This window comes from Heterocephalus glaber, unplaced genomic scaffold (genome assembly GCF_053883595.1).
Source record: "Heterocephalus glaber isolate CG9 unplaced genomic scaffold, H.glaber_assembly_v1.0 deba00001729, whole genome shotgun sequence".
NCBI classification, from domain to species: domain Eukaryota; kingdom Metazoa; phylum Chordata; class Mammalia; order Rodentia; family Bathyergidae; genus Heterocephalus; species Heterocephalus glaber.
In genome coordinates, this window is record NW_028258440.1 from 2,832,576 (window position 1) to 2,849,013 (window position 16,438).

Consider the following 16,438-nt stretch of genomic DNA (forward strand, 5'->3'; position numbering starts at 1 on the left):
CATACTCTGGAGTCTCAAAAATTAAAATAGTGTGGTAATATTTATACAGAGTACATATGGAAATTTAGGATATGATAAAGGCAGCTTCTCCAGTCAATGGAGGCAGAAATAAACTTTCTGAACAATGATGTCTGGGTAACTGGCAAGCCAATCAGCAAAAGGTTAAATTGGATTCATATCTCATAGCATACATCAGGATAAAAATCCAAATAGATCAAAGATTTAAGTTTTTAATGCTCAGAAGAAGTATAGTTGAGTCGAATGGAATCTCTCCTTTTAGCTTTCTGAGGAATCTCCATACTGATTTCCACACTGGTTGCACTTAGTTTATGTTCCCGCCAACAATGAAGAAAGATTCCTTTTCTCTACAACCTCACCAGCGTAATGTCCTCTTTTTATAAGGGCAACAGTCAGATTGGATTTGGACTCTTCCTAATGACCTCATTTCAATTTAATTATCACTTTAAAGACACTGTCTTCAAATCTCCAAACGCATTCATGTTTTGGGTGGGGTTAGGATTTCAACATATGAATTTTATGGGACATGATTCAACCCACCACAACCCGTATGGAAGACAATCTAAAAACAGCAAATTCAGCAATGCATTGTCTGTGACCAGCAGCTCCACTTCAGGACTCTGTTCTGTAGATGTACCTGAACACCGTGCAATGACATATGTAGGCACATTGTCATTTCAGCGTCCATGAGGCTGAAGTATTCATCTCAGACTGGCTGAATACACTATAGTTACCTACACAGTCAAAATGATGACGCTGTAAAAAGAACTGAGAACTCCCTGCACGCACATCTAATGGGAGATCTCTACAATATACGATGGAAGAAAGGGAACACACAAAACAGTGCAATAGCCCATTACCTAAATAGGATAAATACCTTTGAGTTTGCATGTACAAGGCTTGTGTAAGGAACTACCAAGGGTCTACACAACTATAGCCAAAAACTAGTAAAATTGTTACTGATGGTGCTATAGTGGGAACACAGAATAGAGGGGACAGTAGAGGAAGTGAGACTTTCTGTATATTCTTTGTGATATGGTTTTCACTTCTAAATCATGAAAGTTCAAAATAATTAGAATTATATGAGATATACAAAATAAAGGATATTTCCATTTCTAAATCATGTAAATTAAAAATCATAAAAAGGCAATATACATAGGGAGATATATCTCCCTAGTCCAGCCTTGAAATTCCTAGTACAGTATGGATTAGCTAATCTTTTCACTTTTGAACATGGCTACTCTCAGTTTTATCAAAGGTTCATGTAGGGTTTCCATATTGTGCACTTGTGAAATGAAGAAAATCCCTAGAAGTCTCCAGCACTTTCTGTTTCTTCATAGAAAGGAACTGAGTTGAAAGTCCAGTTGGCTTTGACATTGACCATAGAGGAGGCTGCCCAGATGCTGCCCATCCCAGCGCTTGGCAGCACAAGCGCCCTCGGGTGTGTATCACTTTGCACAAATAGCAGTGGGCCCCGCCAAAAGTGGGGATGCCTGACTGGGGGTGGGAGACTGAGCGCATCCAGCTGGGAGTGAGATTGCTGGAGAAAGCCCCTTCCTGTCACAGCACCCACAGCACTCTGAGCCTGCTCACAGCCCAGCGGCCTCTCTGAGGATGCTACATTTAAAAGTGCAGTTTTTGGATGATTCCCAGAAGATTTTTGTGGTTGATGTAAGTGGAAATCATGTTGCTATTATTCCTTTATTATTCATTGAATAATGGTCATTTGTGGGCAGCCCATTAGCCGGCGATGCTATGTCTTTTTTAGGAGCGAATGAGCGAGAACTGGGTTTTAGCATTGGAAAAGAAATTTGTATTTAATATCACAATGTAGCTCATGTTTTCCCATTAACCTTTCTGCTAGAACATGTTGTCTTCTCTCAAAGGACAGTGATAGCAGATTTTGAAGATATGCTAAATATTTGTGAAACGGCAAAGCAGCAATAATTTAGTTCTCCTACCCAATAAGGTATTATTGTTCATTGAAATGATTTATCTGTGGCTCTCACGCCCTGAGCATTGGCAAAGAGAAGACTGTGGTTCTGAGGGAAAGGAGAGGGGACAAGCTGCCCTCCTTCTCTGAAGAAAACCTATGGGCTGTGGGTGTAGAATTATGTAGTTCTAATGAGAACTTCAGGAAGTAATAACAAGTATGAAAGAGAAAAATAGGATAAGAGATGATTTAGTTGGATTCAGTACTTATAGTTCAGAGTTCTTAATATAATTCCTAGCTACAAGCTGATTGCATACAATTATACCTCATCTCATGAAAGAACAAATGTATTAAGCACATCATTTGGTGCTCATGTTCCAGGATCTTAAAATGCGTACATTTTTATGTCAGGATTTATGGATGAGCATTTTAAAATGTTCTACATTTTTATTGGAACCCAAAATGTTATTTCCTCTGATATCTACATTAGCTACTAAGAAGGAACAAATAGTTCATTTTCTTGGAAATTCATACAAAATGTTGGTTGTTTGCTTTTGTACATAAAATGACAACTACTGTAGCTCAGCCATAATTCTGGGTGTGCGGGGAGCCCATTTTTCAACTGAGTATATCACTTTATTTGAATCATGTGCTTTGGGGATGATGACTGCATTGGGTTCAGCTGCTGTTTTGCTGTCTTTTCCTTTAAGTTTTATGTGCAGAAGGCATTTCTAGGTCCACAGAGCTGAATGATTTGTTTTCATAGCAAATAGCTTCCATTAGAGGTATGAGGCATTTCCTATTCTTTCTTGGAACTATATTTAAGGGTGGAAAATGTCTTTTGAGTAATTTATCTGTTTGCTGTTAGTGGACGCTCACAGTGCTCCAGTACCTGAATTACTGAGCCTGGTATTCAAAAGACACTGCTTTAGGCTAAGTTTTTAATAGACATTTCAAGCGACTCAAAGAGAAATCTTTGACAAAAAGTGACAGAAGAGTTTTGTGAATGTGCAGTTCTAATTCAGATCCAATTAGATGGGGAATGGGGAGCAGAGTGCTGAGGCTTCAGAAAATTTACCTTCAGAAGAGCCAATTCCAGCAACTTGAAGCCAGCATGATTTGGCTTCAAGACAGGTTGTCTCTTTCCAGCTGCAAATACATTGTGTTCCTTGGAAAGATAATAGGAGAGATTTGATACCCAGCAATTCGAGTGTCAAGGCATCTGATCCTTTTTGCTGTGTGGAAGGCTGCTCCGTAAGTAGCAATCATGGTGTTACTGAGAGTGGCAATAGTACTTGCTGCAGTCCTCTGGCCAGCTTTGTCCTGAGGAGACAGAAGCTTGACTTAGCATCTGATCATGCAACAGTCTCTTCTCTCCCTAACACTAGTAGGTGTCATGATGGTAATGAAATGATGATGATAGTGATGATAATGACAGCAGTGGTAGTGAGTCACTGGGGGATGACGCTTAAAATTCACAAAAGGATTTCCCATCCTTTACTGCATTTGATCCTCCATTTCACCCTGTGAGTGAAGGTAGGAAAAAGATCTTTTCCCATGTTGTAAATTAAGAGATGGGGTTTCCAAGAGCCTAAGTGACTTGTCCAGGACCACACAACGTAGAAGTACAGAGCTGGGATTTCCCATCTAGAACTATCCCTTCCTCCATACGCAGTTTTATCCAGAACATAGGTCTGAAATATTGCTCATGCATGTTATTTTTTCCCATTGCTATCAAAAAGCATATGACACAGAGTGAGCTTCTGATGATTCTTGTGAACAAATTAGTAGATCCTTCTTTCTTTTTCAATGGATGAAGAGTCATGTGGGAAAGAGGTCCCTAGAAGTCACGAGTCCATGGCATGAATCTTTTCACTAATTCAAGTGCTTTAAAAAGCAATCTTAAAATGCGCTTTTAAAATTAGTATTAACATCCTAAATAGGACAGGAAAATACTTGGAATCATAATGAAGGAAACTCAGTAGCTGAGAAAAGTCACGTAGAGGGGCTTTTGATACCAAACTTAACCAAAGTTGCAGGAGGCATGGATTGTTCCTAGGGAGACTTGTCCTTCAAGATAAGATTCAAGAAAATAATTGGTTGCATGAGGAAGAATAGTGGATACTCAAATATTCATGCTGATTTTATAGAAAGTATAGGGGTAGAAATATTTTTAAACACATACACATAATCAGGTAGAACAGTGTCATCTGGGGAAGGCTAATTGACATTCAGAACCCTTACCCTACCCTCAGTGACATTGTCTTGGTGAGTTTGCCAGCATCCAAGCAAGGTCTGGCTTAGGCCTGCAGATTATGAAGTGATTCATTGGCAGTCCACAAGAACTGAAGGCAGAAACTGATTATAAAACCGGAATGCCAGTGTCACCATTTACAGTGGGATTAGGGACACTGAGATCTTCTTGTGGATTATAGGAGGCCAAGTGGTGTCAGAAGAATCAGATATAGGGCTATAATATTTCATGCACCCATCTCCACAAAAGCCCTGTCCCTGAGACCTTTTAGTCATTCATTTATTAATGTAATTATTTAGTTAACAAATTTTTATCAAGGACCTAACATGTGCCTGGCCCTGTCTGCATGCAGTTGACTCTACCATACAGGTAGGTAAAGTCCGTGAACAAGGGCACAGCCTGTTCTGGGAAGTGCTAGCTGGGCACTGCCAGCTTGACCTCAGTGATTCCTTTCTTTCTCATTGCATGGTTGATATGGCTCTCATGCGCCCGTCTGTGTGTGTGTGTGTGTGTGTGTGTGTGTGTGTGTCTCATTGTCTCTTTAACTTGTTGGTAGTTTCAGTTAGATTACTAGGAAGAATGGCTGGCTTCAGAGACATTCTGTTTGAGATTTCTTTGCATATTTGTGCTCTGAGGAACTTGTGTTGATTTTTATAGATGCACTTTCTGAAAATATTACCACCCTTTTCCTTTATGAATTTTCAACAGTATTTAGGGGGCATAGAAGAGATATGGGACTTCAGAATTGCAGGGATGTGCCTACTAAAGTATAACCAATGATGAAATAAATGTAGTACACCTCATCTTAATTTTCAAGCCCTCATATTTATTTCACAGAACTGACCATGTATCAGCATCATCCTTAGTGCTGCTCTTATCACAGACAATATTACCTTGGACAATCAAGGAAGGATTTCTAGAATGACAATGAGAGTAGGGTAGCAGGAGGAGAAAGGGAGTAAGGTAATGACTTAAAAATTAATTAGAGGTTTTAGGACTGGGGATTTAGCTCAGTGGTTCCGCTGCCTGCCTCGAAGGCACAAGGACCTGAGTTCGATCCCCAGTACCAAAAAAGTATATTAATTACAGGTTTTAGGTAAATTCAGTTTTTCTTCCTCAACATGGAGATTGGGTGTTTTCTTGATAGAGAGAATAAGACCAAAGCTGAGGGTTTCTGAGATCTTAGAGAAGGTTAGGTTTTTAGTTTGACTACAAATCCCCCTAATACACACCCCACCTTCTCCCTCACACCAGTTGTAGCGATGAGTGTCTTTGGGGGGCAGTTTTGTTATAACCCAGAGCTATCTACTTGTCTCAGGTGGAGTTGGGGAGTATTATTAAATAGTAATTCCATACCACACTTGACTCACTTCCATCTAGTGTCTGGCTCCCTTTCCCTGCTTCATTTCTGTCTTTGCAGGAATCATTGCTTCTGAATTTCCAAAGCTGATATTTCACTTTGATAGTTTCAGGAACTTAAAAAAACAAGAGGTTGAAATAGCTCTACTCTTACACTTACTTGATTGCTAAGTGATTGTACTAGCCATGCAGTGGTTACACAGAAAACCTAGGAAGTCAGTGTTATGGTTTAGATCTAGAATGTTCCCCAGAAGGCTCATGTGTCCAGAGGTTAGGCTGTTGGAAGGTGATTGCATCCTGGGGTGTTGTACTCATCAGTGATTAACCCACTGGAGAGTTCAGAGCTGAATATGCTATATGAGGTGGGGTCTGGACAGAAGAGGCGGGTCCCTGAGATGTGACCTGGGAGGGTGTATCTCCCTCCCTGACTCCTCCCTTCTCTCTCTGCTTCCTGACCTCTACGATATGAGCAGCTTTCCTCCATCAGATCTTCCCGCTATCCCCTCCCTGCATTGGAGTCTGTGGACTGAATCCTCTAAAAACCATGAGTCAAAATAAGCTTCTCCTCCTGTAATTTGTAGGTGTCAGATATTGTATCTCAGTGACAGGAAAGTGACTAAGTCAGCTCACCTGATTTCCTTTGGAGGCCATCATAAAGGCCACGAGGTCTCATTTGATCAAAGAGACAGAGTAGAGGCAGTGTCAGCGTTGACCACTATTCAAGCCAAATAGGAAAGCAAAGAAGCGCCTAGTGATTGATTGATTGATTGAATGATTGATTTAGCAGTAGTGGTATTTGCCCTAGGGATATTTGCCCAGGAATTTGTTCTTTCAGTTTGTAGTGATAAGGGTTTGTAATATGGCTAACAGTGAAGTAGATAACCCTTTCCCCCACTTCAGAAAGCTACCATCTCTGATGAGAAGAATTGCTCTGATATAATAGAGTGTACCTGGATTTGGGGCTACAGAATTGCTCTAGTTTAGCTGTGTTATCTGGGGCCAGTCATTTATCCCCTATAGTTCCTTGAGTCATTTGAGGAGTAATACAAATGAGATAATGTTTATCTGAAGTCTGATAAACCGGGATAAATTTGACTTTGCCAGTTACAAACTGTGGGGCCCCGGGGACATTATCTGAGCCTTAGTTCTGTCTTTAAGCATCAAGAAAAGATTCCCAAAGAATAAATCATTTAAGTTGTTGAGTATGAACTAGGAAGGTGAAGGGTGGGAGACAAGAGTATAGGAGGAAAGAATAGTGATCTATGGAAATAAATGTATGAAGGCCAAACACAAAAGAGAACATCACCCTTTCAAAGAACAAAAAGAAGGTCAGTGGGAGTGAAGAGTGGAGCCTTGCAGATGAGAAGTGGCTGGAAATTAAGGCCAAATAAGAAAAGCCAGCAGCTAGATTATTCAGGAAATGTATTTGGTGTATTAAAAAGTCTGTTCTTGAAGGTAAAGAATGAATAAAGGATTTACATAGCTCAAAGTGGACACATTAGCATCGCTACAGATTTACTAATTGATGTAGTCACTCATCCAAGCAGTATTTAATGAAATACGTGTTATAAGTGTGAGAGATGTCAGGTAGAATCTGGATAATGACATCAAGTTTAGTGGCTCCGATTTTAGATGGTCGAACTATTTCCTAACCCAAACATCAATATTCCAGCCTGATTGGGGTTGAAGGAGTTAAGAACATGCCATCTCAAAATATCCCAAATTGGTCTATTGATTATTTCAAGGTGAAATCACTTTAGGAATTGCAACTTCAGAAAAAGCCACTTAGCCTGTATTTCCCTACATGAAATAGGCCATAAAGATTCTTTCAGGGGAGATGTCCTTCACATACCAAGGTTGCAAAATAGCCTAGATCACCAGAGACCGGTAATTGAGCCTGCAGTGAACCTGCATAAACATTCTTTGAAGTAAGCTTTGTCTTCTACCAGCTTCTATACCCCCCACCACGTATATCTTAGTGACATACTTGGAATTTAATACCCTATATCACACAGTCACTTGTCATATTATTTCCTCATAAATTTGTTGTTTTTTATCTAAAAAGTATAAACATATCATGCTTTGGTCATTTCTTCAGACTTCACCCTCTTGTGAAGATCTCCCTGTAGGCATACAATTAATACAAACATTTATGCTTTTTTCTAGTAAATCAGTGCTTGTATTAATTGGGTTATTGCATACAGCCAAAGAGCCCACTAAGGAGGGTAGAGCAGATCTCTCTCCCTTACAGAATCTGAATTTAGTTTGTGGTGAATACAGACAGGAAAGATGAGTAAAAGACAGTTTTACAGTTTTAAGGTGTGGGGCTTCAAGAGGTTGACTTCACGCTCTGAGCCTGTGCCCTTATCAGTACAGTGAGGGTATCCATAACCTCTATCACATGAGACCACTGTGCAGATAAATGGGACAGCAGAGGTAAAGTTCCTGACACAGAGTGGTGCGTAAAGCTTGTTAATTCTGTTCTTCCATGCTCACAGAACTCTATTTCTACACTTTACAAACCAACATAGAACAGTCTTTCACCTTCAGCTTGGAGTTTCTTTTGATAATACCTGATTTTGCAGCCTATCTCCAGGTAATAGTGTTGTGGTCCCCCAAGTCTGTGGGGCTTCTTGGGGTTCATTTGTCTTGCCTTTCTGCGGGGTTTAGTCTCTTATTATTCAGCAGCTCCAGGTGATTTGCTTTTTCTCCTGGAGTCATTAAGCCAGGAAGAGTTCATAATAACTTTCTAGAGTTACTTAAAATATTATAGGACTTCCTTTAAGAGAGCAAGTGAAAATAGCCCAACCCTTTGCATTTCACTACATTATAAACGACCCCATGGTTACTACTCATAGCAATGCCAACATGGATAATAATGAAAACAATTTTACTGAATAATTATCAGGAATAGTATCTACTGACAGATTATGTTCTAATTGTATTTTGCATGCACAATCCTACACAATTCTCACACAAGTCAAATAAGCAAGTGTCAAAAATCTAATGTAGTTATATAACCTCTCTGTGACTTGGGTTTTTTCAGGTGAAAAATGAGGATAATATTAGTATTCATTCCACACGGTGTTACAAATGAACATATGCAAAAGAACAGAGCCAGTACAAGCTGTATCAGTACTTTTGCTATATCGATGCCTCATGAAATTGGCCCCCATTTTAGACGGTGAACACACATCCAGATATTTATGTCTAAGCAGCAGTATTCCAAGCTGATGAGGCCTAAAGTATTATATTTTTTTCTACTTTTAACAATCATGTAAACTGAAGCATAGAGAGATTGACATCTAAGATCCTGTTGCTATTTAAGTCAGTAATTGAGCTGGGACTGAAGCCACAATCTACCTAGCTTCCAAACGCTGGCTGGTCTTTGCTTAGGGAGGAGGCTTATGATTCAACTCAAGTGTGATTGTTTTATGTGCAGAGAAGCTTCTTGGTTTGCAGGACTTCATGATATATTCTCTAGTTGCAAGCAGCCTACCCTACTCTAGGTATTTAATCAATGTTTGTTGATAGACCACCAGTCTGATCAGATCAGCTCACCACCACCCCCTGGCTGCCCAGAGAAGACCAAGTGAAGGAGCTTCTAAACCAGCACAGAAAAGGACTCAGCCCAGCCAATGCTGGCTGCCTCTTTGCCAAGGATTTATTTGTCATTGCAGGGGACCCATGCTGCCTGATGAATGCTTCCCTTTAAACTGAGTTTGCTCTGTCCCTCACATCTGAATGTTTGTTGATTTGGGAAATAAATTGAAGAGAAAAGAAAAGAAAGTGCTTCTGCTTTGACTGGCCCAATGCCAGGCTGAGCAATGGGCCAAGTGTGGTTTGGTGCCACCCATTCGTTCCACCCCTCTAGGGGCCCCTTATTTTCTGTGTCACCTGCCTGCCAGGCTGCCTTCCTGCTCCATCAGAGAGGCCTGGCTTGCAGGCTTCCCACTCCTGCCCCTGCCCTGCCTTTTCTCCTCCCATCCCCACAGCTGAAAGGAGGGAACCTAATCCAAGAACATTTGAAGCACTGGAGGAGGCAACTGGGGAGCTGGCTTTAGAGCCAGGTGGGTGGCACTTGTGTGTTCGTTCAAGTCTGCACTCGTGGGACTCTGTGTGAAGAGTTTCAGTTAGTTGGGGCTTGCCACTCCACCTTCCAACCCTGCGCAAAGCCCTCCCTGCTGTGGCCCCGTGGAGGCTCCCTACCTTGAAGCCAGGGCTCTTTTGCTAGAGGGCAAGATTCCCCTGGACTCTATAGATTTTCTCTCTCTCTTCTCAAAGGCCGATTACCTTGGATTTGCATCATTGTTCGACCTGTCACAAACACAAATACCCTTTAAGAGCTTAGTCTTAACTTGTGCTTTAAGACAAAGAAGTTGTCTACTACAACTTGTGGAAGGAGAAATTCTTTGAACTCACTGTGCCCGGTCCACTGCCTTGGGGTCAAAAGGGTATGACCTGAGGGGCAGAACCACCTGGGAGGCAGCTGTGGACCCATCCAGCCTTTTCCTAAAATGGCCTGAAACCTGCCAGCCCAGCAGTAGAGAGCAGTACTCGCCTTTGCAATATAAGCCACTCTGCAGCTGTGTGCCACACCCATCAGAACCGCAAAGTCAGTCGGTTAGACCAGTTCTGCTGCTGAGAGATGCACCCTTGGAGTTCATTTGCACCCCAGGAGGTGGTGCAGAGCTGGCCAATGAGGTGCTAGGGTAAGGCACCCCTGGGAAGAGCTGAGGAAGGCTGTGCTGCTCCGAAAGAATGGAAGGTGACAGGCGTTTGGGAGGCACTTCTCTGGGGGCTGCGGAACTCTGATGTATAGCTTGTCTCATCCTAAACACAGCTGTTGTGTAAAAGCTACAATTATTCCCCATACAGAGTCTTGTTCTATTCTCTTTTTCTGTGTTCCCTCCCTTCCTCTTTCCCCATTTCCTCCTTTTCTTCTGGGTCCCAGGTGTGGGGCCCAAAAGGGGAGGTCTGTCTGGGGAAGCTGACCCCAGGCCCTGGAAGCACTTAGGCTTGGCGCCTTACCACTAATCGCTGGGCTTAGCTGTCTTAAACAAGAGGTCCTTTGTCCTAGGAGATTCCTCCAATGCTGACGAAATTCACCTTTCAACGGACTTAAACAAACACAAAGGTTCTCCAGAACTTCAGGCTCAGACCATTTCAAGTGTTCAAAAGTTGCTGTCAGTTACCTTTAAAGCTATGAGAGATGCCATTTCCTGACCTAATAATATTCCAGGAATTTCAATTTACCTTATTCCCTATGATCATTAGTACATTTGTAAGATAGGTATAATTGTACTCCTTCATTCATTTATCACTAGTTTAGCAAGTTTCCTGAAGTGCTCACAGATTCTATGTTCTGTGTAGCTCTTGAGGATGCAGAGATAAGTAGGAAATAGCACTCTTCCTGCAAGAGCTCATAGGCTAACAGCCGAATAGGAAAATCAAACAAGTACTTCCATTACAGTGTGGAGAATACAAATGACAGCAGCAAGGATAGTTTTCCTGGCACAAAGGAAGAGTAGCATCCAACCCAAACTGAAGTGTGTGTGTGTGTGTGTGTGTGTGTGTGTGTGTGTGTTTAGGGCATGGTCAAGAAGGAGGTGATGCCTGCCCCAGCCCTAAATGACCAGTGCTAATTATTTAGGTATGTGTGGAGGAGTTAGGGGGATGGCGGAACAGAAGCAGAGGTTGGTCTGAGCAAAGGAAGAAGCAGGGATAGGCCTGTGGAGTAGCTGTCTGATTGGATCCTAAAACTGAGGGCAGGGGTGACTGAGAACTGAGACAAGACAAGCAGGAGCCAAGTCATAAATGGGGTTTTTCCTATGAAGACACGAAGATTCACCAAGGTTAAATATGAGCCCAAGGTCATAACTCCAAATAGGTACTTGAGTCAGAAATTAAACGTGAATGCTAACTGCCTCACCCAAGTCTCCTTCCTACAGCCTGCTGCCTTCTAAATACCCAGTTTGGGTTTGGAAAATCCTTAAGAAGTAATGACAATCACTGTCATAAATCCTTCTCACAATTCCTATTCCTATTTCAACACTTGATTAAAAATTTCATGAAAGTTCAATTAAGCATTTTAGTATTTAATTATAAATCACAAACAAAAATAAGGCGAAGAACAACCTAAACGAGCTGGGAAAATTTGATTTCTGCAAAACTGTATTTCAAGGAAAGGGCTGAAGTTGGCTATAAAGATGTATGTACATGTTTGAGTGCTAAGATGCTTATCTTGGTGTTGTTTACAATAGCTAAAAGGACAAAATAACTTACAAGCCCAACGAGGTAGTTTCTTATACAGAAACTAATGATATTCATAACACTAAGATTTTCAAAAATTGATCAAAGTGTATTTTTATGTCACATGCATTGAAAATTATCTAGAAAGCTTAACTCTAAGATCCTTATACTGACTGTTTCTTGATGAATGTGATTACCAGCACTTTATTTCTTCTTCCTCCTTTTCTGTGTATGTTCTTTGCTTACTATTTTAGTGAGCATATATTGCTTTGGAATAAGGCAAAAAAAAAAAAAAGAAAAGAAAAGAAAGAAAGGAAGTTAATTTAAAAAAAAACTGTCCTAGTGATAAATATCTGAGATAATATATATGTTAATTAGCCCAATTTGGCCATTCCACAATGTATACATATTTTGAAAGGTCATTTGTACATGAAAAATACATATAATTTATTTGCTCATTAAAAATAGTAAAATAAAAAACTGCCGCTGTGTAAGATCCATTTCCTCCAAAAACAATCAAAATAGGGAGCTCCTCTCAAAGTGGCAGTTCCAGAATTTGCAACCTGTTTGCAGCCACAATAGGTGATATGCAGAGGTTCCAGGCACCTGCCCTCAAATATCAATCTCCTTGAACGTAAATTCGTCATGACTCAATTCTTTTCCAACCTAAATAATAGTGATAAGAGCTAATATATGTGAATAGAATGTTCATTACGTACTAGGCACTAGTTTAAGTGTTTTACTTATATTAGCTAATTGAAATCCTTAAGTATTTTACATGTATTAGCTTATTGAAATTTTCCATACAGCAGGTGCTTTCTGCATTTCTATTTGACAGATGAGCAACAGGGAAGAGAGGTGAACTTGCCCAAAATTTCAGACGAGTAAGTGGTAGGAACAGGATTTCATTTGGGCACTTCGGGTTAAGACCCCATGCATTTCGATCTATCATTGGATCCAGCTATACACTCCTGGGTATATTCTCACATTAAAGTCACCATACTTTGGGATACCTGTACATCCATGTTTATGCAGCATAATTCACAATAGTCAAGCTATGAAACCACCCCAAGTGCCCATCAACAGATAAAGGAATAAAGGAAATGTGATATATATATATATATACATATATATATATACATATATATATATATATACATATATATATATACATATATATATATATATATGATGGAATATTATCCAGCCATAAAGGAGGATGAAAGCATGTCAATTTCAGAAAAATGGATGGAAGTAGAGAAGTAGAGAGTATCACCTTAAGTAAAACAAGCCAGACTCAGAAAGACAAATATTGCATGTTTCATGTCATATATGGAGCCTAGAAAAATTAGGGTAAAAAGAGATGACAAAGAAGTAGAAGGAAGACTATTTATAAAAGAGGAAAGGGGGATGGAAGGAGAAAGATGAAGGGGAGTATGGGGTAAAAACAATCAAAGTAAGTTATAAGAATGTATGAACATACCAGAATGAAACCCATTATGCTTTATAACTAACGTGCACTAATGAAATTTTTAAAAATCTAAAAAGCCCATGCACTTGATCACTTTATCCACTTTTAAGCCTTTTCCTAGAGTGTCTTGGAGTTATCTTGGCATTTCACATCTTAAACTGTTCTCGTGTGTTTAAGGAAAAGTGGTGTAGAAAATGGTCAGCAGTTGGTAGGGAAAACTAACTGAGGAAGCAGGACCTTCAAGAGCCACCAGAGAACTTTCATGATACTGATGAACAATGGAAATGACTCAGAGAAACAGACAGGGTTAGAGAGGTATGTGGTGTCAAGCATTACATGAGGCCGAAAAGAAAGGATATTTGGAGCTCAGTGGGTGGGACCAAGTCCAAAAGAACACAGTGAGTTCTATTAAATCTGTGAAGGCAAAGTACATCTGTTGAATAGTTAGTACTTAACTTGAAACATCGTAAATACAGAATAAATATCTATTGAATCAATGAAGAAATTAATTCTGTTCTAGTTTTCAGCTGCCAGGCAGCTAATCCCTGCTCAAATGCGCTAATTGATAAAATGTCAGTTTGCTGATAAAACATTCTAGGAAGTAAAATCTTAGGTCAGGAGAAATGTGATACAAACATTTCATGTTTTATAGGAAGGATTTTTCTCTACACCATCCTTGTGCACATGTAAAAGTGTATGGTCACAGTTAGCCTTTGCTGACTTTTTAAAATGGGGTTCCCAGAGATGACAAATGATCAATGGCGAGTCTTCTAAGAACAAAGGAGAGATCATCCTCATACCTAATCATCTAGGAGGGCTCCCCAAGTCTTTCTGTGGCCACTACAGTGAACATATTTGTTCGTTTCTGTATTGGGAGGATTGCGGATTAGAGCCTCCTAAATTGGGAAAAGCAAATGTCAAATTCAACATTCAGATGAGAGGAATATCTTTGGTTTTGATTTATAAATAGCAGTGAGTCAGCTTAATCAGATCGTTCTGCACAAATAATTCTACTTGAGCAATTATAGGAGAAAGGTATTGGGAAAACTTGCATTGGGAGTGTGCAACTAATTTTAAGACAAAGTTTAGTATCTCCTGGGCCCCAGTTTCTCACTAAAGATTGATTATAAGTTGCAAATCCTTCTACTACCCCCTTTTCGGGTTGTCTGCGATCCTACATTTTGCAAGTTAAACCATGCTTTCTCTTTCTTTCTTTCACATTAGCCTTTTTATTAGCCTTTAATAGTTAAAGGAAATATATGAATTAAAAATATTCTGGGTACCATGTGTGGGGTAATCCCAGCTACTTGGGAAGCTGAGGTAGGAGGGTTACAAATTCAGCCCCAGCCTGGGCAACTTGGTGAGACCATGTCTCAAAATAAAAAATAGAAAGGGCTGGGGAATATAGCTCAGTGCCTCTGGGTGCAATACTCTGTCCTGCAAAATAACATTGTGCTTGGTTTTGCTTGCACTAGGGTACAACTAGAAAATCCCACTCAACTGTTTTGAGTTATACTATATACACTAACAATAGAGGTGCCATACTTACATAGTATTGGGGCAGGATGGTGGCTAAGGCCCCCAACCTGGGGCCAGCCCCAGACTAGGCCAGACTGAGAAGAACATGTAACTCCTAGGGTTTGGTTATAGAGCCCAGATTAATCTGAGACTCACATGTGTGAGTTAGCACTAAGAACATGGGTGGCTTTATGCCAGTGTGGGTTGTAAGGAAGGGGCAAAAAAACTGCAAGTATGCTGGGTGTGGTGGCGCACGCCTATTGCCCCAGCACTCGGGAGGCTGAGGCAGGAGTATTACCATGCGTTCAAGGCTACCTGGGACTACACTGTGAGTTTGAGGCCAGCCTGAACTACATAGTGAGACCCTGTCTCAAAAAAAAAAAAAAAAAGCTGCAAGCAGACCTGAGTTAAGTTATAGTGCTGAGCCACTGGTTCAGCAAATCATTATGAAGCACCTACTGCATGCATGACAAATGTGGTGATCAGTCAAGAGGAGAGCAGAGCTCAGTGAAGGCTGTGATAATAGGTCCGAGTCAGTACCAAGCAGCAAGAAGCCAAGTGAAGAAAATAGGGGAACAAGGGTCAGAAACTCAGCCAGATGTCTGGGTAGGAAAAGAGCAATTTTAATGATAGGTCCTAAGTGATTGCTGCAAATGTGCAGCTTGGCAAGGAGCCAAGTGGAGACTGAGGAAGAGGCCCCCTGTAAGGTTCCTGCTCCAGGGCAGAACTGGTCCCTTAGTGTAGTCTGCAGGTGTTGACACGCAAACACACCTGGCCAGCATGAGGGTGTTGAAAGGGCTAGGGACTGAGATGAATAATGGCAGGGTGATCCCAATGAGTGATAGTTCACACGGCTCATGGAGCTCATCAGTTAGAAGTCCTTAGTTTGTTTTTCCATTTCTCATAACCACTTCAATAAACAATACAACCAGAGTTATTTGTAATACATTAGAAAATTCTGATAAAAAGAAAATTAATTTGAACTATACTTCCATTGCAGATTTTAACATTTTGGAAGTTACTTTATAGATTGCAATACTATTTTCTTATGGATTCCTAAACTCAACATGCACTTTCCCACTCCACTTAGTTTGGGATAGTTTCTGGAATATATTCAAAAAGATTTTCTGTTTAGTCAACACCTGTTTTCCATGTTAACCCTAATATGCTGGGTTTCAGGACCTCCTATGACTTAAATGTTGGAAAAGGCATTATTCTTTAAGGGGTTCTTTATAGTGTTCCTGTGAAACTCACAAGCTGTCAGGACACAGTGGCTCCCAACCTGCTCACAGCCCATCTGGCCAACAGAGCGAGCACTCTTTCTAAATGGAGCAAAGCTGATTTAAGGAAAGAAGAGACAGGAACAGGAAGCAAGCGAGGAAGAGGAAGCTAAAGGAAAAGGAGAGGAGAGGCATCGGAGGAATAGGCAGGAGAGAAAAGACAGTCAACAATACAGTCCAAAGGTGAGAAAAGATGATAATGGCAGGAAAACAGACTGAGTATGAACAGGAAGAGTGACTGAAAAAAACAAACTACAAGTGTTGTGGTAGGGTACAGCTCAATGGTAGGGTGCATACTTAGTATGTGTGTCGCCCTGGGTTCCATCCCCAGCACCACATGCAAGAATTGGGTG

The 16,438-nt window shown here is 40.7% G+C and overlaps 1 protein-coding gene across 2 annotated transcripts in view; it reads left to right on the forward strand.

Moving 5' to 3' along the window:
* Positions 1 to 1,566: 1,566 nt before the first annotated feature.
* Positions 1,567 to 16,438, forward strand: part of Frmd7 (FERM domain containing 7) — a 46,376-nt gene continuing 31,504 nt past the window's right edge. The window contains exon 1 of one of the 2 annotated variants that reach the window (XM_087199867.1): positions 1,567 to 1,689. In XM_087199867.1, the coding sequence (XP_087055993.1) occupies positions 1,633 to 1,689 (57 nt within the window). In that variant the 5' untranslated portion in view covers positions 1,567 to 1,632. The remainder of the gene's footprint in view (positions 1,690 to 16,438) is intronic. The other variant, XM_087199866.1, reaches the window with a different exon arrangement.